Raw genomic sequence first — 26,416 nt, 5'->3', positions numbered from 1 at the left:
CTGGCTGCACCAGGCTTTGCAGCATCATGGAGTTTGGGGTTTTGTTTGTTTTAAAGGAGAAGTGATGAGAGCTGCCCCAGATCATCAGAGGTGGGGCATGAGATTAGCTTAAAAAGTGTCATTTGTACAAACATGAGAGGAAACTGCAGCAGCCAGGTTGATTAACAAAGACTTCTGTGCCTCTTGCCCAAACACCAACCTTCCCTGGAGGAAGGCATGTGGCACCCTTGGGCCAGTATTTGTGGAGCAGCTGGAGGACGAGAAGAACAGCACCAAAAAGGCTCCAAATCATGCCTTGCTTGAGCTGCAGCTCCTGTGCACCACAGTCAGTTACGGAGACGATCAGGGCCAGAATATGGCACTGAATTGCCACTCACAGGCAGCATGAGCCCAGGTGGTGCCACTCACCTTCCTCCATGAGCTGCAGCCCCTCCTGGGAACCTACACCCTTTCTGGAAGAGGAGCCGGTTGCAGCCTGCAGCACGACCACCTCTCTGTTCACAGCTCGCTTACAGCGATTCAGCCGCAGCTTTGGCCCAAAGTTGACATTTGGGGCTTTAGCGCAGGTCCAGGTTGCTATGGTGAAATGACCTTCCCAGCACCCTGAAAAGTTCAGAGATTTGGCTGAGAAATAACTCTTAAAAATGCTTGCAAAAGCCAGACAACCACTTTGCTATTTCAGGCTGACGACAGGTCGTTTTGGCAGCATGTTGGTACCCAAATGGCAGCAAAGCTGTTTCCCTGCCCCTCTTTGCAAGCCTAAAATCTTTACTTTCTCAATAAGCAGTAGCACCAGTGGGGAGCACGGGGTGCAGGTTTGCTGGTCGGGCACTGCCAGGGAAGTTGGCCGTGCCACCTCCCCTCGTTTAGACCTTCCCTTCCCACATACAGAAAACCACAGCCCCACAGGAGGTCCAGGACAAGCACCTCGGGCCTGGTGCTCAGCACTGGCAGCTCCCCTGCGGCCCAAGGCCGGGCTGCAGCACCTTCCCTCCCCAGGAGGAACGCAGCACGGCCACATCCCAAAACACAGGAGAGCACTTTTGGTAGGGAGCACCCACACAGTGCTTATTTACAAGCTGAGTCAACCCGACTCTAATGGTTTTGTGGATGCCACCCAACTCACCTCTCTCTTATCCCGGGGATTTTCATTATCTTTTGGGCAATTTTGACAAGAATTCAATTTTCCCTGCCCACGCATGCATCCTGCTGTTCTCTCATTGAGCACATCAATTAGCAGCCAAAAATCTCCTCAGCGCCGTGTCTCTCCGGCATTCAGCTGTAAACACCCTTTCCCACACAATTACCCACCCAAAGCGGTGCCAGCCTTCCCTGGGCACAGCCCTGAGGCCTACGGCCCGGTGAACCTGGGGTCTCTGCTGCCCCAGGGGCTCCAGGATTCAATACAGTCCATGAAGAGGCAGAGCCAGGTCCTCCCGTGGTTCTAGGCTTTGAGGAGGCTGGCTGGGCCTTCTCACCTGACCCCAGTTCTTGTCATCCCCCGAGGTCTCTCTGCCATCCCAGGAAGAAAAACCAGGGCCTGAAGCGAGCAGGGACAGCACCACACAAGGCCCCCGCGCCTCCACACAGCCCCCAGGGCTCTGGGAGAGGACAGAAGTTAAAGGGCCGTCTCACTCGGTATTTACTGCAGCCAGAGGAACACCCAGAGGCTTCCCAGCTGCCTTTGCACACCAATGAGCTCTCCAACTTCCTGCTTTTTATTCCTGCTGGGCTACAGGCAGCTATACCATTTTCCACAGATCCAGTCCCTTCCAGCAGGCAGAGGTTGTTTTCAAGGCCTGAAGGGCAGCAGGCTACGGCGTAGCCAACACACCTGGCCCCACTTGCTCTCCTCCAGGCATCTGCCACCCTGATACAGGACATGGGGGCTTTTGGTCTGCCCCAGTGCATCACCTTTTTTTTTTTTTCCTTTAAAGTAAAGGTAGGCTGATCCTTGCTTTGAAGGGAGTCACCCCCAGGAGCCATGTCTGCAAGCCAGGCCACGGGGTACCACAATGATTACAACTTGGTGCTCTCAAAACCCACACAAGGCCACCACACCAGCCCCCAAGGAGGGCCACAGGTCACACACACTGCGCTTGTCCCCATGCACCCATTTCACCCAGCTGCAGCCTGGGTGAAGAGGCCGCCAGTCACCACAGCACTGGTCCAGATGCAGGCACCCGGTGGTGGCAGCCCCATCCCCACCAGCACAGAGGGAGGGAGGTTAAAACCCCGACCCCAGCTCTGGTGGCCCCGTGGCCACTCAGACACAGCACTCCCAGTGCTGGCCCCTCTGCACCAAGGTGGAAGTGAAAAGCAGATGTGGAATCCAGGACAGTTTCCAACTTTTTTTTTTTTTCCTCCTCCTTATTTAAGCTCCAGCCCTGAGCCATTAACAAAGCAGGAGCCGCTGGGCACAAACATCTCGTGCAGAGAGGGCAGCAGCAGGGGAAGGCAGCAGTCCTTCCCTTGGCCACAGAAGCCACCTGCAAGCCCAAAAGCCTTGGGGCTGTGGGGTGGAGGAGGGCTGTGGTGCTTCTGTTCTTGAAGAGAGGCAAGAGTAGCACCTCCTAATTAAGCCCTGCTCATGCTCCCATGATATTTAAAACAGGAGAAGCATTTTTTTTCCATGCCCCAGCTGCAAGGGGCTGAAGAGGTCCCAGCTTGGGGGCTCCACCACACCGCAGAGCGGCCGCACCCAAGGCAGAGAAATCCCCACAACACAACTTAAACCACAACCAAGGGGAAGGCAAGGGCAAGCAATTTTCTGAACCCTTTGATGATCAAACGCCCAAATTCTCCTTTTCTTTTGTTCGACCGCTGACACAGGATCTCCACCTTGAAGAGCTGCTAGAGGAAACCCAACACTCGCATGTTGGCAGGCAGGCAGGGAGAAGAACCGTACCCCAGCACAACGACTTCTCCTGCAGGTCTGGATGGAGCCGATGAATTCTTAGAGCACCACCTTGTGTTTAAACACAACACAGGCAGTCCTGAGGGTTCTCATCCCACTTAAGTCACAAGCAGCTAATAAACAATCCACATCACACCACTCTGCAAGCGGGTTTTGAAAAGCAGGGAAACAACTCTTCTCAGAATTAGGTTTGTCACTTCAATGTCTTTTGAAGAAGTTAATTGTAACCGGGCAAGATTGCCACATGTCCTGAATCTGGAGCACGGTCCAAGGCCAAAAAGCCCTCTTCATTCTCCTGCAGAAGACTTGAAGAGGCACTTCTGCCTCAGAGATGATCATAAAGCTAAATAACATTCACAGACTGTATTGCTCAAACGGCTTTCAAACACATTACAGGATGGTGAAAGGGAAGTGATGGCAAAAAGAATGCCTCATTTTGGTTTAACATCCCATTGTAGAAGAAAAAAAAAAAAGAAATTCACTCTCTTTCAGTAAGCCTGAAGTTTAATTTCCAGCAGACGAGTACTTTCCAATAAAAAAGCATTCAGGCAAACAAACATTTTACATACTATGATTTGAAGCTGGCCGCTTCTTTTTACAGGAGACAGACCACTGAGATTTTTAAAAACCTGCTAGTTTTTCCTGTTATTGTCATGTTCACTGGTGAATGGCTTGGGCATTTATCACAGCTTAAAACTTCAGTTTCCAAATGTCATTTGATAGAATTGTAAACTACAGTGCTATAAGCACTTTTAAAATAAGAAATCTGAAGAATCAAACTACTTATCCACATGCACAGCATGGCTAGGAGAAGAAAGCTTAAACATTTCCCAAGTAAAGATTCTTTTGATGCTTCTTCATATTTAATACACACTCTTATTAGCACAGTGCACTGACACGCATATGAACAGATACATCTGAGAACAAACACTGAGGGATATGTCAGTACATCTGTTCTGGAAAGGCAACAAGGCAAAGATCTTGCAAGAAAATTCCAGTAAATGATCAAAAATAATCTCTGTATATGTTAATACAAGGTATTTGCATCCTATAGGTAATCAAAAGCAACTTTATGTAGGCTCTTCAATATTGTTTGAGAGAAGCAAGAGTACATCAGCACACACAAGCAAGGGGCATGTTGCTGCCTACCATGTTCACCAGCACACAAGGGGGACAAAACGTTGTTGTTGCACAAGGAGGGCTCCATCAGAACCCATTACTACAAAGGTTAACCAAATATTTTCAGTGGCATGGCCACTTGTTACAGACTCAAGATAAAGTGCCGGGACAAACAGGGGTAGAATGTGGCAGATATCCCAGGAAACAACTGAAAACCTGGTTCTAGCCAAGTGCTTCGCTTCTGCAGGAGAAACCGGTCACCCAGCCCTCACTCTTCTGCCTTGTAAATATATAACTTCCTGTGCTGTGCAGTAACTAACCAACGTACTTTCGGGCTTAAATGAATGAAGCCAGTTCTTTTGTGAGGTGCTAAAAAATTTGGAAAATAAATTCCAGTGTCAGCGGCTACCTCACCTGAACTGCAAGTTCAGTGGTTATCCATCCTCTAGTTTTAATCTATGAATCAGCAGGTTTGAAGGCTATATAGGAGATGAAGACAGCATTTAGGATCCAGTCAGTGTATGCAGTTTTTCTTCAGAGTTTTTTGCTTAGGCCCAGTGTGAGATACCAGGATTAGAGCAGTTGTGGGATGACTCAAATAGATTACCTGTATTTATGATGGCAATATTTACCTGCTAGTATAAAATTATTATGCCTTCTGGTAGCATCAAAAGCTTTTGAACTTAACACAAGACCACAAAGAAAACACCAAATCAGATGCATGTTTCATATACATATTTATATATATTTCATGTACAAAGTTACATTCTGAACCCCATGGATTCAATAATAGAAATAAATACTGAAATAACTACACTGCTATATGAGCTTTTCTGCTCACAGAAGCCTCAAGTTTTAACAGACAGCAAGTTTAACGCTGTAGTATCCATCTTGGATTACAGAGGCAAGTAAAATTCAGCGTAAAGTGTCCAACAGACAAAACTTTCAAAAATTACAGACCATAAAATGTTTAAAATATGTTTAAAAGATTGAGAAATGTGCATCAACGAAATTAATAAAGGAAACTTAATTTTGTTAGAGGGCGGGAGAGACATTTAGTGTATAGAAAAATGCTTTGAGGTGCAACATAGGTTGTTACAATATGGCATAACCCTGTTAGAAAAAAACATTTAATTTCCCTAAAGAACTGTATTTGAGTTTACCGTGTCTTGTTTTACAGAACAGGGCCTTCACAAGACCCTGTTGAGACAGGGTCACTTACAAGAGTGCTAAGTCAGGTTTAATCCTTTGGTAACTTTTATAATACTCACATGGAAATAAATATTCAGTTACACAGCATTTTAAAAGACACACGTTCTTTAGAACAGTTAGTATAATAAAACAGATTTAACATTTGTTTGTTACTAAGGCAGCCTATGATAAAGTGTCTACGCTCTGCCAGCTCTATCTGATCCAACGCAGGAAGACCTTTACAAGAAATGGACAATGCAGCAGCTTATACAATGCATTTCACCTTTACCATGCAAACACCCTTACCCAGGCAAGTAATGTGCTGCATATTTTGTGCTCGAAATGTTTCCAAACTATTAACAAGCTGTAGCTATCAAAAGATTAGCTCCTATTTATATGATGCTTTAATCATATATGAGTGTATGCATAAACATTCTGGAGACTGATTTTTAGGGGTGTATTGTCATCTCAATGCCTGGGGCTTTCCTTGTTTTACTCACCATTCAAAGTGACCTTAAGTCAGGAGCATATAAATCCCAGTGCACTGTGATGAGAATAAGGATCCATTTAATCTACTGTACCTTAGGACAGGGGATAGTTTTTAGATGAGAAATACAGAGAAGTGCACATGCCTTTTATCTACACCCACAGTGGTACATAGTTAATCTATTATTTTCTTTAAAAACCTGTCTACTTTTGGACAGAAATAGCCGTTGCTGAAAAATCTGCTCAAGTTGGTCCACTGAGGTGACTAAAATGGCACGGTGGACCAGATACATTTGGCAAAAGACCAGGTACACACTTGCCAGATTTTACTGCTCTACTTGACAGCAGTAAAGCCAAAGAAAACTGATCATTACTAATTACAAATAAAATGCTATACAAGAACCAAGGAATGGAATTGTGCGTTTGGTTGGTTTTTTGAGAACACAAGAATGTGACAATCAACCAGTGAGTAAAAGCTTTGGAGACTGTGCTTTCTGAAGAAAAATGAATTTAAGATGGCAGGAGAAGCAATGAAACTGCACCACTCACAGTGAAGATTCTGCACAACTGTAAAAGTTTAGACAGCATTTTTCTTAGACATCCAATTTCATAAGTTAATTCAGATGTGCTTCAAGTTCAGCATACATTTTTCTACAGGAGATTTAAATAGGTCTCTATAAGAGCATTAAGTCAGTTTACCTTCTGTATTCGTATAATTTTTAAGAGCTCCCAGACTTTATAATTACGCCAAAGTAGTTTGAGTGACATTAAAGATGAATTTGGAAAGCAAATTATGAACAACATGCTCTCATCACTTTTGGCATTCTGAAGAGAAAAATACTACCAAGATATTAGACTTCTTTAATAAGGATTTTTTTTTTTTTACTACATAGTTCATGTCCTAAATACATATTTACGAGAGGAACAGCTGTGTACAAAATATGTTGCTTAAAAAGTATTTATACATATAAATCTAACCAACAGACCTGAATGGAGTTTTTCTGGTTTATCAGCTATGATATGCATTTGAAAAAGCTGCCTAAATATATATTTACACAATAGACCTCAGCTAAATGTGTTCATTTAAAAAATTAAGAAAATATATAAACACATGTTTGCCTGATAGACCAGAACTGCTCCTATTGCATAAAAATGTTTAGGCAGTTTTAAAAAAGTGTTTCTACATTTACTCCTCTGAAACTGTTCAGTTCTCTCACATACCAATTTACTAATTCTTCTGCTAATCTGAACAGAACAGTCCCAGCTTTTGGGGGGTAAATGCTGGATGTTTATTAAAACCCCTCAAATTTGTATTTTCTAGCAAATAAATGAAAGAGCAAATCTAGGTTTTAAAATAGTCTGAAGAACAGAAGTCATGAAGTGTTTAACTTAAGTTTGATACTAATGTAGGAAATTCAATGTAAAAGGAAGACAGTCTTCAACTCACACTTATGGTTAAAAAAATAGACAGTGAGTAGACAGAATGTCAGCCTGATATTAGAGTCTCCTGACTTTCAACAATTTCTCAATCCTGCTAACATGGTTAAACTTCTTTTGGGTGGGACTAAATGGGGGTATGCAGCTACAAAAAATACACTTTGTACCCTATTATCTGGCACTAAAGTTCCTTTACAATCTCAGTTGGGCAGAATGCGTTTTTCCTGTACACTCTGTCTTTTCTCATGCTCTACTTGAGGTCTTTAACCTTCACACATGTAGTGCCTCATGAGTTTGACCAGCTAGGCAGAGAAGATCATTCTAGTGCTTAGGACATAAGGAGTTAAGACAAGAAAAAAAAATGTATCCCCTGGTTCAAGAATTCTGCAATTGTTTTCCAATTTAAATCATCCTAAGGATACCCTTTGGAAACAGTCGTTCACATGTATCCATGTCAGGGAAATGGGAAAACACTATGCTCAAAATTGCTGATCGAGGGCAGCAGTTCTCAAACTTTAAGGTTCAACAGTGAAAACATGTTGTTTTATTTAAATATTGTCATAATTTCTATACAATCCCTTCCCCCCCCCAATTTTTGATGAACGTAACAAATCAATCTGTTTACACTACATAAGCAAGACTTTCCAAGTTTGAAAACAAAAGCTGAAACAGTTTGCTTTAGCCCTCGCTGAATATTTGGATGAACCTTGATAATCCACCTGATTAATTTTTTTTTTAATACTCTGGGAATAACTTTGCTGTTTTACTCAATGCATTATACAGTGAAATGAAGCTCAGCTGAAATAAAGCCAAACTCAAGTGAGACTACCAAAGAAGTGAACTATATTAGATTGTTGTGGTACAGTAAAACTAATGTCTCGATTGCTTACTATGGTGTGCACACCGGTTTTGAGGAAGTTCTGATTTCATTATACTGTTCCATGTAACAACGTTGCAGTAAAACAGCACAAGGTAATTCCTGTATAGTTAAAGGTATGACAGATTTGCAATATAAAGTTAAACAGCAAAGAAATGCTTCAACATCATGTAGTGAAACATGTTTCACAAAATAAAAAAAACATGCAGAAGCTTTTTTTTTTTTTTTCCTTTTTAGTTTTTAAGGTCTCCAGCTGCATCCTACAGGCTCACTCACTGCCATACATTACTTGCCACACTATCAAGTGACTCCTCTCAGCTTTGGCTACAGAAGGTTCTAGTTGTAGAGCTTCTCCAAGGAGTTCAGATTCTCCACCTTCATCACCTGAAAAACAGCAGCTTTGATTCAGGCAGACAAGAACATTTTAAACACCAAATGAAGCAAAATAAATGACATCTAGATTTACAGCTCACTAAACACAGTAGTTGCCACATGCTCCTGAAAAGGAATATTCAGGATCTCAGATATGTAAGTTACAAACTGGAAGTTTGTTGCCTAATTATTTTGAGCCTAGTATTCTGACAGTTGCATTCTTCAAACCTAGCCCCATCAGAAATTAACTAGAGTTTTGTGAGTATCTCAACTCTACATATTTCATTACTTCTAGCTCTTCGATGTAAAAAAGAAATGGCCCAACTTGCAAACCTGTAGCATCTTCCAGGAGGAAACGAAGATGGTTATGCTACAAAGTGCACTAGCATAAACACACAAACCACAAAATGCTCTAGAAATATGAGCAGTAATTGAGCACAAATAAGACAATACAACATCCATGTGTTTGATAAACAGTGGTCCTTTTTGTCTTTTCCTCTTGTTCTAGTTAACCTAGCTTGTCACAACACTGCACACACTGGCACAAGGCATCCTTAAACCTACTCTCCTTTATTACCCTTCAAAAGAGGAGAGCATTTTTACAACTGCATCTAAACTTTGTGATGTGAGCCAACTTGGATCAAAGGTGACAGACTAACCACTAACAAAACCTCATGTAGACAGCAATAAACATCAGTACAGAGGCAGTCTTGTGGTACAGAAGATCAGTTTAATCAGATGAAATGGGAACTTACTGACAGCTTCAGGAAGGTTTCAAGTCACAATTTGGCTGGGATTCTGGTTAGACTACTTTGCAGCTCTAATGAATCTAAACACAGAATAGACTGAACTTGCTCTTGAGCCAGCTTGCTGCACTGGTGTGGCGAGGGCTGAGTTAATGCAGCTTATGCTACACTATGCTTATGTTCAAGTCTTTGCATCATGCCACAAGGACAACAAAACGCATGTTTGGTATGTGGCTATACCAGCTTGCTTAGAACAAGTGCAGAGTTTTCAATACCTCGCTGCAACGTGGCACACAATTACTAAGTCCTACCTCCTACATAAACTACACCGGGGTTACTAGCAGGAACTTGTTTTGCATTGGGGATAACAGCATTTGGGCTGGCCCTTTTTTTTTTGGGGGGGGGGGGGGGGGGTTGGTTCGATTTTTATTGTTGTTTTGGGTGTTTTCTTTTTGCCCCCCGCCCCCCGAAGATCACTAGAAACAGATTAAGGCAAAAAGGAGTTCAAAATCAGGAGTTGGACTTCCTTTGGGGCACTTTTTTTTCAAACTCTCCCACTGCAGATTCTAAACATTGAATTATAACACTCATTTTTGTTACATTTCCCCAAAAGTTTCAATTAAAAATAAAAAGGCTTGCACAAGAGATCATTTATTGGCTAGATCATGCAAAAGTGCTGTCCAAAAAAAATAAAAAACAGTGATCAAAATAAGAAGGGCGTCTAAAGATAACAGTGAACTACTCTCTCCCTCTTCCCTCAAACATGAGCAAATCTTGGTTTAAGTGTTGTTCATGTAATACTTAAATATGCAAACTGACCACAAAAGGTCATTTAACTACAGACATATTTTTCAGCAGCTTGAGAAGGAAGACCTTAACTTCTCAAAATAAGGCTGAATACATAAATGGTAAGGTGGTACATGACTCCAAAGCAGAGTTTCAAATAAACCTTCTCAAACAGTAGTCTCTCAGAGGTCATGGTTTACTGGGAGGAGAAGAGGAAATTGAAGGTGTGTATATGAGAATAAAGAGGCTTCTATATACTTAGCAAACACGCACATACTGACTAACCACAGAAATGCAGTCCACAATCACAATGGAAGTTTTTATATGGTTAATGACCTTATTTAAGACTTTCATTATGGAATTATAACTGATTGTAAATTCAGTATTTCTTACCCATTCTGAAGTCAATATATCCCTCTCCACCACTTATCACCAACATTGATTTTAAGGAACTCTGGTTGAAGGACTCTTGGGCTGGTTTATCACCCGTTAGCTCTGTTCCACCACTACTCTGTGGGCAAACCACCTGACCTGTATCAAAACATACAGAACACATTTTTGTGCCCCATCTCACAGAATAAGACCACCTGTAATTTAGTTGTTGGCTGACATACCTAATGCCTAATAATACAGTTAACTTTGGATTTTATTATCTCTACAACAAGCAGCAAAAAAAAAAAAAAAAAGCTAGCTATGCTCTGCTTTCACCTCTCTCTAAAGAGATGAAGTCAGGTCAGCTCAGTGCAAGTCAGAATTAAATGCCTCTTGACAGAATTCACAGCACAGGCATGCAGATCTAGACAATGACACTGAAACAGACTTAAGGACTTCTTCAGACAACTGAAATGATTCAGCACATGTCAGCCCATTAAGTAAACTTGTCATTTACTTCCAGCACACCATGTATATGAAGTTGCTGAGAGGGTAATTCCACCAGCACCACAGCTCCTAGAAAACTTAAGCTTTTTCAAACAAGGTTCTTTCTTCTGGGGTCTTCTCCCTTAGTAGTTCCTCATTCCTGCAGGACGTCAGATTCTTAAATCAGACCTTGTGTCAGCTAGCTGTTTACCACCTTCTCAACAGGCAAGTACTCAGTTTCCACAGTACCTTGCCCCAGACAAAAGCAAAAAAGTCGTCTTTTTTTTGGCCAACCCCTTTTTTGCCCCACTAAACAGTACTGCAGTTATGAATCAGAAAAGTCTTACATAAAGTAATAAGTATGTTTCCAAAGACAATTTCATACACTTGCTATCTTTGCCTAAAACTCTAGGCTTAAGAAACAAAGGAGAAAGGGGAAAAAAAAAGAAACTTAATTTGAAGAATGATAAAAAGCTCACCAGGTACTGCAACAAAGAATTTAACAGCATCACGGTGCCCATGGAAGCAAAGCTGTGCATGTGCCATTGAACAATATGGTATGAAGGTTCCTGGAGTCACTTTGTCACTATTCTCATCTCCATATACACGTATTACACTCCCTGGACGGTTTCCGGAACCTGCTGCTGCTTTATTAGCTGTAAAAGAAGAAAAGAACTGTTTTCTGCTTGAAAGAACAAATTACAGAAATGGTTATTTGTTAAGAAACCTTATGGTACCATCTAAAAGCTAAAGCCAACTTAGATAAAAATGAAACAGGAGGGCAGCAATGCCAATTCAAGACAGAGCTGGAAAGAAAAAAGATTGCATGCTTCGTTATTTTAAGTACATCAGAAAATGGAGCAGGATTCTTATTAGTCTAGCATAAACACCAAATTTTAATATCCTACTTTTGGAAAACAAATAATTTGTGAAAGTTTTATATCTTTCACAGGGAATAAGTACCTCTAATGTATTTCAGTAAGAGCAAATTCAATGTATGTAACATAACTAAAGACACCTTCATTCCAACTAATCATAGGGTATCCCCTTGCAAGTGAAAAAAATCTCTAAAAATAGCCACCCGTGGGCATAAAGAAGCTACCGTATTATAATTCTATCTGATTTTTACTGAGAAGTTTTAAAATGCATTAAAACAGAGAAGTACTCATGCTAGACATACAAGCCATCTCCATTCCAAAGACTATCAAAGAAGTGAAAGAAACAGTGATTTGTAACAAGACAGTAAACGATGTGGATTAATGACAAAGTTATAAGATATGGTATCACATTGGCTGGAAGAAAAACAAAGTCTGTATGAAAGTTCAGCTGCAACACAGGATGATATACTAAACTGCTGAGCAGATTGGTGGCCATTTAGCAAACATAAAACTGCTGCAATGCAGTAACTGCAAGTGGAAAAACATTTAGGAACATACAAAGGGTAAATCTATAGGGAGTGGAAAACAGCCTCAAAGTGGCTATTAGAAGCCTGAAAATAGATTTTTGTTCAGGATCTGCACTTACCCCTCAGCCCCAGTAAACGTCCCTGGTGGAGGATTACAGCTAAAGTGAGAAAGGAGGAAAGGGGAAATGGATAGGTACGACAGTAGAGGAGAAGGATTAATGAGAACCCACCATTCTTGTATTTTGGTTTTGATAAGAGAGCTTAAAATTTTAGCTCCTAAAACAGTAAATATTTAAATACAGAAGATTCAATATTAAGTCAAAGAACAGCATCTTGTTATTAAAGTTTCAGTACAAAATGGACAACAAAAGCACTGTCACCTTCATGTGCTTTATTGCTATAGAGTTTATCATTGATTAGCAATGTTTCCCCTTTCTCTCTTTCCTTGGCAGGAAACTACCAAAGTAATATATAACTACTCTTGTTTTCAAGTGCCCTTTTGAAACACTATCTGCAGATCTGGAAGGTGCCCTGCTAATGAGACCTAGGGAACTGAGATATGCAATTGATTATGCACGGATGTGACCGCTGTTGAAACCCTGAATATTTATAACAAGGGTTCTCAAACCCACAATCAAGCTATCCACAAATGGTTGTTCCAACTCACGAGCAACTAACAACACTGAAATTAAACCAAGTAACTTTAATAGGGATTTTTTTTCCATGTTCACTACTGTTTTAAAACACACTCCTCTGGAAACATTAAAGTAAGCTTGATGCAAATTAAGAGCTATAATTTTTGAAAGCATGAATTAAACTATCTCAAATTCCTTGATAGGAAACCTGTCCTTTCCTAGTAGACTCATGCAATGCAAAAAAAGACATTTATTGAATGGATGGACAATGTAATGGAACAGTATGAAAAACGCATGTATGTGCTGTTCAACAAAGCAGATACAACATGAAGACCTTTTACTATTAAGTTACCCTAAAATCTACCCATCAGATTGCACTAGTTTTGATACAAAACACAGTACAATTAAGACTACCAGTGCTACTTTTTATTTTCTGAAACTTCTGTCCATATGTTTTATTAATCTTAGACACAAGTATCATTGTTTTGTTGTTATTTGCTTCAAGCAACCAATTTACAGAGAAATTCTTCCAAAGCTTAACCTGTAAGATTCATTTTGCCCTTGAACTCGACCATCTTCTCTTAAGGTTCAACTGCCCACATCAGAATACTTGCCTCCATTCCCAAGTAGTTTCAGCCTACAACAAGAGTTCAGGGTCTGTTTTTAAGCAGATAGATGGATCTACAGTATTGGAATTTTACCTAGAAGTTGGTGTTCTATTTAACGAACGTGTTTAGAACTCCCAGAGCTTTGAACATGTCCTTAGAAGCAGCTGGTACTAGTGCTGTTCCAGTCCTTTATACAAACTCTGTGAAGAATTCTCAAAAACTATAGCTGAATTGTACTACAACAATACCAACTTGCTCAAATCAAATGGAAAACCTACTCTGGTGATCATATGGCAATCATAACATTAATTACAACACCACAGCTATCTCTTACAAGCAATCAACTCCTACAAACACTGCTAGTACTAAGGCTTCAAGGTGCCTCTTGCATTCAAGCCAGTCCACTTAAATTGAAGCGCAAGCAATTTTGGAGACAGGATTTTTTGCTCAGAATTGTAACCATGGGCACAGATTAGGTGCTAAACATTGTGCAGGTCCAATCTGCTACAAACCTGAAAGATTCAGACCTGGCAGTAAAATTTTCTATCCATTATCAAGCATCTGAATGACCTTAATATTATTTTTGCAACTACAGCATATTGCACAGTGCTATTCATTTATATTTTACTTACTTTCTGTTAATGGAATGGAGATGATGACACCATTTCCTGTTCCTACCCATAAACGATTACAAGACACCATAAGAGCTGTGATTCTCACAAATGAGAATCCCAGTTTACCAGTACCTAAAAACAAAAGATGCTTTTCATCAAAAATTATGAGCAAGAATAATTTTACTTCCATAACAGAATCTTAACTTCAACTCCCAACTCATGTTGACAAGTAATTCCCTCCCACTTCAAACAAATAAGGCAGAGGAGCACATCCAAGTTGTAAAGGTAAAATAAAAAAAGTTACAGCATTTCTGTGAATTAAGTCATGAATCTATATAGAAAGAAATTAATGTGAACTGTGAGAAAGCACAAAAGATACAACAGTTATACAATGCTGCACAATAAGTTATTTTGGGGCTTCCAGTGCCATGGAAGCTTTTCAAACAAAAGATGGTGAGTTCACCAGTGTGAAATAGTTTCTCACACCCATAAAAATAAATGGTACTGTTTCTTCAAGAAGTGAAGAAGTTTCAAAGACTATCATTAATGCTATGAGGGGAGCAGAAGAAAGCTGTCAAGCTAAACGGAATGTATGCTACACTAGCCCCCCTTACACTGATGGCATAATAGTTAATTGTGAAGGATTTCCACTGGTCCAATTACCTATATTTGTTACGTAGGTAGTCAAATTGCTCTTACATAAACATAATGAAAAATCAGAAGCCTTATTAGCTTTCACAGCAGTAGGAATTTGCTATTCTGCATTTGTATTGGAAAAGAAACAGCATTTTTTGCAGAGAAGTAATGGGTTCTTCCCACTCAGACTAAAAGAGGCATCATTCTAGTAATAAAGGGAAAGATTTTACTTTATCTATTGATTCCTGCCCAAGTACCATTTTTCTCAATAGTTCTGAGTTTTCAGAGACACCTTAGACATCTGGTAGAATCAGACTATACCAGAGACCTATCAGACAGACTTACACTTCTACTTCCAGAATTAAGTTTTCACATCAAACAGGGTTTGACTAGACTTCCACCCACCCATCCAGTTTGTTTGCAATGGGAATTGACTGGCTCATAACAGAATAAGAAAGCTCCAGATACAAAGAGGTGTAAGAATACTACAGTTTCTTATCAACTTACCTAGCATTTTGCTTACATAAGGTTCAATGTCCACATCCTGCAGATGCTGATACGTGTGCGCATGATAGAGACGCAGAGTAGAGTCCAAGCGAATAGACACCCATACCCCATCACCCACCCATGCCAGCTGTCTCACTTGGCTTTCTCTTCTTGGGTGTGCATCAAATGACTTCTACAAAAGATTGGATTTTAAATTAGAAAATGAAATAAAGAAGAGTACAAAGGACTTCTCTACTACTCATACACTGTCAATACCAGCAATTTTCTTAAGTCATCTACCATTCCCTGATTTGTGAGATTACTAGCAAAAACATTGCTTAGCGACGATTACCATGTGATGCTGATAAAGTAATAATAAAAAGGCTGATTCCCTGCCCTGAAGCATGATCTCAAAGCCATAATTTCCTACTACATTCTTATGTAAATAACATTCCCAGCCTACTCTGATTTCCATCTGTTTTATACAGAAGCCTTTTTGGTGTGAGGTCCTGCAGACGACGCACAAAATACGTATGCCCCAAAGGTGCTTTTCTTCCTAGTTTTGTCAAGCCTTGCTCTTGCATACAAGCTCACCCCTGCAGAATACACGCTATCCACCAGCAAAACAACTCAGTTCTTTATTGCATGAATTCTTTCCTTTCAGTTTTCCTACATATGTAACTTGTCACAAAGAACTTATGAATTGGGTGCTTAATATTTTCAGAAGAGCTAAGCAGTCACCCTGAAAGTCTGGTCCATATCTCAGACCAAGTACCAGAAGCTGAAGTACCAAAAGCTCAACTACTAATATTGCTAAGAGCTTTCAGAAAACATAGCCAATTCCTGTACTTGCATACACAGAACACTGCAGAAAACAGCTTACACACCTTACATAAACAAAACATTCCTTAACTGGAGAGAGAGTACATTCAAGATTAACACTTACAAACCTCTAAAGTGTTCAGACTCTAGAGAAGGTTACAGGGGGATGGAAAACATAATGAATACGTAAGTATGCATGAATGTAAAGAATGAGCTGGGAGCTAGCCTTACAAGACCTGCAAGGATCTACAAGACATTTTCTCATTTCTCGCCAGGTTGAAGTGGAGAACTAAACCCCAAAATAATCACTTTCTACAAATAAAAACTATCTCATCATATCTTAAACTCTTCCAGAACAATGACAACAACTTAAGAAAATTTAAAACTACTTCCTAAAACAAAGTTGTCTGCCTATTTCTGTGCTGATGAACAAAGAATTGTTCTCCAGAGTTACTCAGGAGTTTGTGCTGTAGCACGAGATAGCTTTAAAACAAAACGTTTATTTGAAACACCATTTTAAACTTGCCTCTATTTTCATGGCCTTCGGTTGAACAACATAGATTTTGTTTCTGTAGCCACACCAGACTTTGTCATGTACCACTGTCATGCATCTTATAGAATGATGCGGCCGGCCCAGGTCTAAGAGGTGATAGTTTGTCAAATCCCACTGACCATCTTTAAAGACAGAGGCAAAATAAAAAAAATGAAAAAAAAACAAAACATAGGTTCCTATAAGTTTAAAAGTAAGTTAAAAGCAAAATATCTTAAGAGTTTCATTTCTCAAAAGCACTGTAATAATCTGGGTAAGTCAATACAAATTTATGTCTAAGCTCCGCATTAAAGAAAGCAGCTATTAGTTGTATGAACTACCAACATCCCAACTGCTACTTTGTTTTTATATAATAAGGTTGAACCATGACTCATGTTTAATACATGTCAAAACATTTTTAAAAACAGCAAGTTACCTAGTGCTAAATGCTTTACTTGGATAGGCATCAGTATATATACATAACAAGCAACTACCCACACAACGCTAGGCACTTGCTGCTTGACTATGCTGAGCATAGAAACGTTGGCCAGTGCTTTAAGAATTTAAATATGCCATAAGGGTACTTAAGAGTTAAGTACTTAAACATGTGAAAGAGCATCTGTTAACAGACAGCCAAGTAAATTATAAAGAAATGTAACTATGTGTTGTATAGGTACAGAGGCAGAGGATGCACAGAAGGTGATAGTAACAAAAGCAGTGGGCCAGAGGCTCTCACACTTTATATACCACATTCGATGCTTCATTCACTCTGTAGTCCTTTAAGCAATGAAAAGGAACTTTCGAGTCAGAATCTGTGGTGGTGATTCCAAATAGAAGAACCTGGGTGTCTCAGAGCAAGAGGAAGAGAACAGGAGATTCCTAACTGCTGCATTTAAAATTTCCCTGAACTTACACCAAGTGTTATGCTTGGTTAAATAAAGTATTAAAAATCTACATCATACTTGAGATTGCAATTGAAATAAGAGATATTTCTCAATACAATCTGCAAAACAGACATTGGGGGACCCATTTTCAAAACACTACGAAAGGCATATTTCTTGCAAAAGTACTATTGTAACTTCACTGTTTCAAGACCTAACAGAATGCTTACCGACTCCTCGGTGAAATATTGCTAGTGTTCCATCAGCTAGTGCAACTAATACTATTCCTTTTACATGTCTGGTAAAAGAAAGGAGGTACAAGAATATAAACTATTAGACTGCATTTCTAAAAATGTATGTTTAAAATAAACTATAAACATTTTAAATTTCAGTATACTTTTTATATTTGCATTAGCCTGCGTGTTTTGATTTCTACAATACTGCTCAACAGAACAGACAGTAACAGTGACTCAAAATCTAGTTCAGATAGCTTAATACACCAAGCTACAATGCTTGAAGGAAACATCAAGGATAACAACCTCTAACTGCTTTGAGTATGCAGCTACAAAGAAACTCAACATTTGAGCGACAGCATTTGCAATATATACAAGATCTCTTAATTTTCCTCACTCGCTAAGCATTTTCCACTGCCCCTCAAAAAATGTGTTCACTTATGGCAGCTGACATTCCCAATACCTAGAGAGGAAATAAAAAACTACTTCACATGTACTTTAACAGAAGTTAATTGTAATTTACATGACATTCTTTCAGGACTTACACGATACTGAGAATAGAATCTTTAAGTTTAATGGCATGGATACATTTCCTCCACTGGGCCACTGACGAATGAACATACAGGCTGAAAAGACAAATCAGGAAGGATTAAAAGCACTAAGAAAGGTCTACCAGGCAGGAGAAAAACACAGGTAAAACCCCTATAATTGAAATCCACAATTAAAAAGAAAACACATTCCACTGAACACTATATAAAGACTGAAAGAAAACTACATTAGCAGGCAGAACAGTTTTTCCAGATACCTAAAACATTACAAAGTTTTACTGCAGATGTATCTACAAAGAAAAGGCAATATTTTCTAGCATAATATAATATTGAATGGTAAGAACTATCAGACCATTCCTTTCACTACAAAAAGACTTTTCTACAGGTAAGCATTACCTGCCAAAAAGAACTTGCTAATCACTTAAAACACTTTCTTTGAAAGTTCTAATGCCCAAATGTAGCCAAGCATACAAGGTTTTGGCTCTTGAGGGCTTTTTGCACTTAATTTTGACTTGAGACAGTTATCAGCCTATAGGGCCAAGAAGTACCTTTAAAATCATTTTTTTAAATGAATCTAAAAGATTATCGTTTTCTTACCATCCATTCTGTGTTCCAAGCCACATTGTCGGTAAAAGGCTACTCATTTTCTGTGCTTCTTCTCTCACTAGATCTTGCTCATTTGGCAAAATCGCAACATCTTTATATAACTCTGAGTCAGTGCTAAAAAAACAGTTGAAATACATTGAATAAAGTGCACAGATTATTCAGAGTATAACATGGGTATTTGCTTCATTGCTGTTGGCATCTACAGTTATTTTTTTTTAAGTATGTAAAATATTTAAATACAGTAACTGTACATAAAAGTACGTCAATCATACAGACAGAAACCTAATAACAATCAATTTCTTCAAACGGACATTTATTTATAAAAGGAAAGTTTAGGTTTCATTCAAGCCTGTTAGTCTTATTGATCTCTCCGGGGCAATGGCAGAAGAGTTGCAACATCAGAGGCATGTAGGAGAAATACTTAAAAAACGCTGCAACTCCCTGACCTCCCAGTAATATAGTTGTGCCTGTATGCAGGGAGTGAAAATGTCAAACTTTCAAACTTGCTATCATTTGAAGTACTGCTTACTTTCAAGCTTCTCCACTGCTGTAACTACTCAGATTGATTATTCCCAGAAAGGAAACATATTTGAACAACCAGCTGGTCAGGAGAAACTGACAGTTTCACATCAGAACAGGAAATTTCACAAGGGGTTTCTAGATCAGTGCCATCAAGTCTGTAAGAGGACTTAGTGACAAACCGGTAGACACTCACTACTACATTCTGTAGGTGTGTGTACTCATGTTCTATGTATTTCACAGATAAAAGACTGTACCCAGATCACCACCTCATGCATGCAGAGCATTTTATAACAAGACTACTTACATAAACCTCAATATCCTTTACAAGGAAAAAGGTAGTACTTTTGTCACCACGTGATCCTGAAAACATAGTATTTTTATTTTTAAATACATTTTAAGAGGTATAAGTTTCAACTATGTACCTAGGCTGGTACACTGGAGATGCCTCTGTTGTATTCTGTACTCCCAGTGGATCTGTAAAGACATGCTCTGTGTAGACTCCTGTTTGTGCAATATCAGCTGGGTCTTCTCCTGTCCCTGCATTTACTTCTGTTGCTTCTGTTGCCTCCTCTGCAGTTGGAATGTTGTCATCTACTGAATTACTTTCAGTTGCAGTATCTGTGGAACAAAGACTTGAAAAACTGCAAGAGAATTCTGAACTGTTCAGAACAGACAAAGTGTGATACTTAGAATGTAAGTGAAGAGCTGTAACAACAAGACAATCACAATCCAAGTATCTCATCTAAAAAACCCTCTGATCAGAAACAGAGTAAGCTACTGAAGTTTCAGTATCAACAAGGTGTCAAATGCACTTTAAGTAAACAGGTATACTTCAATCTCTATTAAGACTTCATAGGATACAGCAAATATCCATATCCTTTGGAGTCATGTGTCAAGAGAAGATCAGCGTGTCAAATACAGGATAACTTAAAAGTTCTCTTTAGACCAGGCATAAGACAGACTTCACTCAAAGGAATTTGAAAGAAGGAACTGTCTGCACCCATTTGATACCACTTCCACAAAGCTCTCAGCTCCAATTATGCAACGCAAGTCAGATTTAAAAGCCATTTCCCATACATTACTTGTTTTTATGTCACCACCATTTAAAGGCAGGCTATTGTACTAAATAAACATGCACCATTTGTTCCTCAGCTGCATCTCATGGTGTTTGCCACCCCTGGGATACGTGTATGGTTTTCATACCTGACTGTTTATCTGCCATTGGTGAGCCACCATTTGCATCATGAGCTATAGGTGCTCCTGCAATACCCTCTGCAGTGCAGCCAACCACTGTTATTCCTCCAAGCAAGCTATCAGTTTCCGCAGAGCTGTTGCTAGTCATACTTCCACACAGAGATGACTTGTCCACTTGGCTGGGATCTGCTTCTTGAGACCCTTCTTCTCCTGCAGGATAGTCTGTTTCCCTTGCCCCTGAACAAGATTAAACTTGCATGTTTCTTGTGGGCAAAAAGGAGAGCCACTTTTGTACCGAATAGAAAACTATTAATTCCACAAAACAGTGGCACTACAGCACCATTTGTAATACAGCAGACAAAAAACTTGGTCCTAGTTACTGACATCTCTCTACCTTTGAGTTAATTTTAGGTCAAGAGCCAATTCCAGAGTGGAACAATAGAGCAGAAATCCAATAGCTTTCCCTTCAACTAAACATTTCTTATTGCCATGTTACAGAAATATTTTTATCACACTGATCTTTGATTTTTCCTTGCATAAGAAAATCTGAACAAGGTGCACTTAAAAGTTGGAGCTAAAATATCATAAGTCTTTACCTGGTACACTAGCAATACAAAGCACATGAGAATTGCAAACAATGAAACTGTCCAGAATATTTCCTGGTTGATTAGCATCAATAATGATAACTTTTGTAGCAGAATGTGTGCTAGTACAGATCCAAACTAGACTGGATAATTCCTCCTGATGTTTCAGCTCCTTCTGCTGGTCCTGAAGCAAAATAAAGGCATAGCAGACATGAACAACAGAAGGAAAAGGAACATGAATAAAATTATTGCTGTTGGTCTTACATTATTAACTACAGAAATATACTTATCGCATGCTTACATAGCTTTAATGCCATTGTAAAGTTACAGTTACTGACTTGTCCTCTGTGGAGTTTGAATATTAAAAAAAAACATTTTATTCTTGCATAAAAAGAACAAAATAGCTACTACTGCACAATTATACAGCTAAAAAGTATAACGCTAAAAAACAATGCTATTTACATGCCAGGTACCATGTTTGGTATTACCACAGATTATTGAGATGTCCCAATCCACTTCACGCCAAAGTTTTAGTATGATTTCCATCCATTGTGTTAAGTTCATAAACTCATGAAAACTAACACATACTTCAGCATTCTAATTTTTTCCTTCCCCTCCAAAACAGACAGCACTGGCATAAGCAGTGCATCATTTTAATGTAAAATTGACTTACTCCTCATTTACCAACAAGCTGGCACAGAAAAAAGAGTCAAAATATTTCAGTTGTTCATTTCAATATCCTAAATATCTTGGGTTGATGATTTCCTGAGAAAAGTCTATTACAAAAACTGATTACCAAATATATTATTAATCTACAGATAAACGGTAAAGGTGTTTAACTATAAAAACTATTCAACATCCCATATGGTGATCTTACCTTGAGCTCTTGGTCTAGTCTATCTAAGCTACTTTGAGATCCTGTGCGCTGCTTGTTGCCATCTGCATCTGTACCAGTCACATCGTTGTAAAATACGCTAGCACCAACCACAGACCCGCCATCTCGTGTTTTCCCTCCTGACAGGTTTACTCCCACAGCACACCACAGCTTGAAAGAAAAATAAATATTTCACTTAAATGTTAAACTAAAGAAAGATAAAGTATGCTAATATCAAAATTATGATCTTTCTGCAGTCCACTTCAAGGAATTCATTAACATTAAAGGCATGTATATTTCCACTGAAGCTTAAATTCTGATTCATCTATGATTTATTACAACTTATAAAACTTCTTAAATTTATAAGCTTTATTACAGAAAATAATTGAATCTAAAGCTAAAAAAAAATAATCAAGCTATAGGTCATCCGAAGTACGGTCTTGTATAATACCTCCAAATATCCTACCTTCATAGAGGTATCCTTTTCATCTAAAGGTCTCAGGTAAACAGGTACAGGTAAGTTTTTCATCTTATTGTCACCTTGGCCACCATTTGCTACCTACGCAAAGAAAAAAAAAATCAGATAAACTTTGCCCTTTGAAGACATTTACAATCTTCATAATCAGTTGATTAGATTTTGTTAAACATGCTTAAGAGTGTTGCTTTGTGGTTTTCTTTAAAAAACACAAAAAGACTGACTTTTAGCTATCAAATTTGAGTACAACAAAAACGCTGGAATCACTCAAACAGCTGTGAAATATCACTGTTCCCTAATCTCTTAGAATTTTCCAGAACAAAGTTGTTACTGTTATATTTGAAAACATAAGCATAATACCTGTTTGTACTTCTGAGGTAAACTCCAGCCAAATGCTTGCACTCTACCATCCTCTTTCTGGACATGTGCTTTCACTTGGCGGTACTGTTCTCTTTTCTGCTCTCTGCGTGAGGCTAAACTGGCTTCAGTTCTACAGAAGAATCATTATTAAAAAACCTGTTACTTATGCTCTTCAAAATTCTGTGTCTATTGAGTTTAATGGAAGTTCCAATGACAAGATCTCTGGAAGTATCAGATTATCAAAGTTTTGCAACATCACCTGTATAACACCAGGCTTCCTGTGGGCTATTTTTAAGGGACCTGGGAAATACATGGCCAAAATCAGGAAGTCTACTGTCAGTATCTCTATCGTTAGTATTCTTAAAAAAGAATAACTGCATGGGTTATGCACTTCTACTGGAAGCTGTGAAGTTGTAAACCAAAATGGTGTATTGCCAAAAAGATGCACATGAGAAAAAAATACAGATAGCAGTTAGCCTAACTCATGTTGTATTTTTCTACTGAATTTCAAGTGATAGTATTCATACAGCTATTGCTTAGCTACAATGCTTGGGAATAAAAGTGTACTGAATGCTGCCTCCTGTGCCTAAATGCACTTTATGGAAGGCGGTGATATTTGCCAAACAAAACACTACTGCCAGCTACCCAGAATAATCATCCACCACTGAGTATTTCAGTTAGCACTATGTTGATTTCTTAAGTATCAACATTCACTTCAGGAGAACATTATACTTCACTTTGCAGCAATGCTGTTTATCTCAGAAGACTAAAAGAGTAATTACTTGATAGATCATATCTAGCATTATAAAACCAAAGCGTCTTACTCTTCACTGAGGAATTCAAAGGCTTTAGATTTGTCACTAGGTAATTGAGATAAGGTGCTGCTTCTTTTCTTGACTGATGGAGTAATATGTGACGTTGGAGCATTGTATTTAACATTGACAGGAGGTTCTGGTTTCTTAGCTGTATTGCTAGATGAACTGAAGAGCCTGCTAAAACTGGAGTAAGAAAAAAGGAAAAGAAGAAAGATAACAGTTAAGATTTTTAATATACATCCTGACGTTACTGTGCAGGCAAAACACCACACATGCTAGCCTTCTCAAGCCAGTTAAGACTAAAACTGAAGCCCAACACAGCAGCTACTGCACACTCAGAAATACTCTGAAAGAACAAACACTCATGTCAGTATTAAAAAATCTTGAAGATTTACTATCCCATTTGTTTATTAAATTTAATGGGATCTTCATCTTGAATGAAGATCTATAAGAAACCAATAAAATTAGGATGTGAGTATCACAGCTGGAAGACAGTCTTATGATGCATATTAGTTCGTGCACAGTGCATCCTAAAAGCCCCACCGACTCCTAGGCTAGGAAATAGATTAGTTATCAGCAAACCACAACATTAAGAGGATTATTTGATAAATAACTTGTTGTGAGTAATGCCATTTCAGATTTAAAGAGCTTCAAGTTAGAAAGGAAAATTTGACAGTCAACTAGACTTCATAGAGAAAAAGGAAGCTGAAATAAATACAATCCACACAAGCTATTCAAGTTTCTATTTTCATAATAAAAAAGAATCCATTAAAATGTTCAGAACAAGTTCTGGTGCATATTCAGCTAGGAAAGTTACAGCACTTTGGCATTTAACTTCAAAGTGCACAGCCATTCATTAAGTGATGCAGCTTACGATATATTTTGTCTTCAAGAACAGCCTTACCGAGCTGGCATGCTAGGTAACAAGAGGAGAACAATTAAGATATCTCTATCTGCCAAAAGATAATTAGCTAATATATAAAAGTGTGCCAGCTAATTGGTTAGGGTCTTTTATTTATTTTGTTCGTGAGTTGCGTTTCAATACTTACAACTGCCAAATACTTGATCTCTTCTTTTCTTGCATGGCTGGATTTTCTCTTGATGCTCTACAAGATGAATTTTAAACTTACTGAGTAAGCATTAATAAAAAGGAAAGGAACACAATGTTCAATTTATTTAAAAAAATAGGATAATAGATATTGAAAGTATCAAAGTATCTTCACATTAGCATTTCTAACCAGAGCATAACATTGAACTTCTCACAAGATGAAGCAACACAAACATTTACATTTATTTGCATTGCAAACAACTGGCAAGTGCTCTGCAGACAGAAGTCTGTATAATACTTTACAATGAAAACAGCTAGAAAGCAGCAAATCAGAAGGCAGAAGATTTTAAAATGCTTTTTAAAGTATTTTAATCATTGCCTTTATATTTTAAAAAATATTGTTTTTCAACATATTAGTAAATAAATGATATAGTGATTGCTCCTGAAGAGAGAAACAAACAGAGGTAAGACAAGAAGATTTCTACAGGAGAGAACAGCTACAAAAAAGCAAGCCATGGCTGCCTGGGAACACACATTTCTCTCAGACTCAAAGAGAAAATGGCTCACAGGTATTAAAGACGATGACAAAAACAAACGTCACCATTGTACCTGACCAGCAGGCGGCAGCAAATGACACTACTGGATATGGAACTGACTCAGGGGATGTGGCAAGAATAAGTTGGGGCTGAGTTTCGGCTGAGTTTCCTTTTTACATCATCCCTTCCAGACAACTCAGTGTTCAGAATGCAAATTAGACCAAATTGCATCTTCACTGGTTAATATTTAACAAACCTTGCAGTTTTCAAATTGTTTCCTCCTGATCTACCAAAGTTCTTACACATGAATTACACTCAAGACCAACTGTATTAGTATTTTGATACCTCAGCTGATAACTGGGAACACTAAGATTTGCACATACATACGCATTTTTTTTTTCCTGTATCCCCAAATAATATTACAATTTCAAAGGTTTGTAATTGTTCTAAAGTACATGCATTTCTTCAAGGGATGCTTATTTCACATCACATGAAAAAACACATTTTCATGAAGGTTTCATCAAGAACCCATTCTAACAAGGTAAGTTATATGCATGTAACATTAGAACAAACTTATTCACGGACAAGTAGGGAGACAAGCAGAAGGCTGATTAAGGCCTCAGCCTACTGATCAGATCACTCTGTAGTTAAAATCTTTTTCCTTTAAAAAAAACTTGTGAAATCTAAGGAGCTCCAAGAATTTTAAGAGTCTTACCTTATCATCTCAGTCCATCGGACAGCTTCCTGAAGTTCCATCAGCCTCTCTTTATACTGATTTCTTTCCATCAGAACACGGGCCATTTCAACACGAGTAAAACGCTTCCGCTGAGCGGTAGGGACATCACTCTGAACACACAAAAAAAGAATGAACAAAGGAGCACAGTACAGCATTGCAGAGTCAGCCTCTGCCTTCAGAGGAGAGTCAGTTTACAGCACAATTCCAGATTCCAAGTCACTGAGGCTTTGTAAAACTTGATTTTACCCAGTACCTTCTACCTTCACCTTCCTCTCCTCCCATCCTTTGTAATGTAGTTTAATCTGAATAAAAAGCAGTTCAAGAAGAACGTGACATAGTAAGCAGCAGAGAGGAAAGAAGGAAAGCTAGAGATGGTAAGTTTACTTGTGCTCTTTAGGTCTTCTCTGTTTTCTTAACGTGGTGAAAGTTTGCTACTATTACTTATTAAGCGATAAAGCTTAACAGCACTCACTAAATGCA

The 26,416-nt window shown here is 38.8% G+C and overlaps 1 protein-coding gene across 10 annotated transcripts in view; it reads right to left on the bottom strand.

The window, feature by feature from the left end:
- Window positions 1–4,756: 4,756 nt before the first annotated feature.
- Window positions 4,757–26,416, bottom strand: part of SPAG9 (sperm associated antigen 9) — a 64,321-nt gene continuing 42,661 nt past the window's right edge. For 3 of the 10 annotated variants that reach the window (XM_080560366.1, XM_080560368.1, XM_080560375.1), the window contains 19 exons: window positions 25,916–26,046; window positions 24,666–24,722; window positions 23,626–23,799; window positions 22,802–22,931; window positions 22,433–22,525; window positions 21,970–22,137; window positions 21,105–21,276; window positions 20,518–20,745; window positions 19,737–19,932; window positions 18,784–18,906; window positions 18,184–18,264; window positions 17,636–17,703; window positions 16,522–16,670; window positions 15,195–15,366; window positions 14,070–14,183; window positions 12,314–12,352; window positions 11,269–11,445; window positions 10,325–10,462; window positions 4,757–8,411 (listed from right to left, as the gene is read on the bottom strand). In XM_080560366.1, coding sequence (XP_080416492.1) covers window positions 8,296–8,411; window positions 10,325–10,462; window positions 11,269–11,445; window positions 12,314–12,352; window positions 14,070–14,183; window positions 15,195–15,366; window positions 16,522–16,670; window positions 17,636–17,703; window positions 18,184–18,264; window positions 18,784–18,906; window positions 19,737–19,932; window positions 20,518–20,745; window positions 21,105–21,276; window positions 21,970–22,137; window positions 22,433–22,525; window positions 22,802–22,931; window positions 23,626–23,799; window positions 24,666–24,722; window positions 25,916–26,046 — 2,526 coding nt within the window. In that variant the 3' untranslated portion in view covers window positions 4,757–8,295. The remainder of the gene's footprint in view (window positions 8,412–10,324; window positions 10,463–11,268; window positions 11,446–12,313; window positions 12,353–14,069; window positions 14,184–15,194; window positions 15,367–16,521; window positions 16,671–17,635; window positions 17,704–18,183; window positions 18,265–18,783; window positions 18,907–19,736; window positions 19,933–20,517; window positions 20,746–21,104; window positions 21,277–21,969; window positions 22,138–22,432; window positions 22,526–22,801; window positions 22,932–23,625; window positions 23,800–24,665; window positions 24,723–25,915; window positions 26,047–26,416) is intronic. The other 7 variants (XM_080560369.1, XM_080560370.1, XM_080560367.1 and 4 more) reach the window with 3 other exon arrangements.

Source organism: Anser brachyrhynchus (assembly GCF_964034855.1).
Source record: "Anser brachyrhynchus genome assembly, chromosome: 18".
Lineage (NCBI taxonomy): Eukaryota > Metazoa > Chordata > Aves > Anseriformes > Anatidae > Anser > Anser brachyrhynchus.
This window is presented reverse-complemented; position numbering and strand designations above follow the sequence as displayed.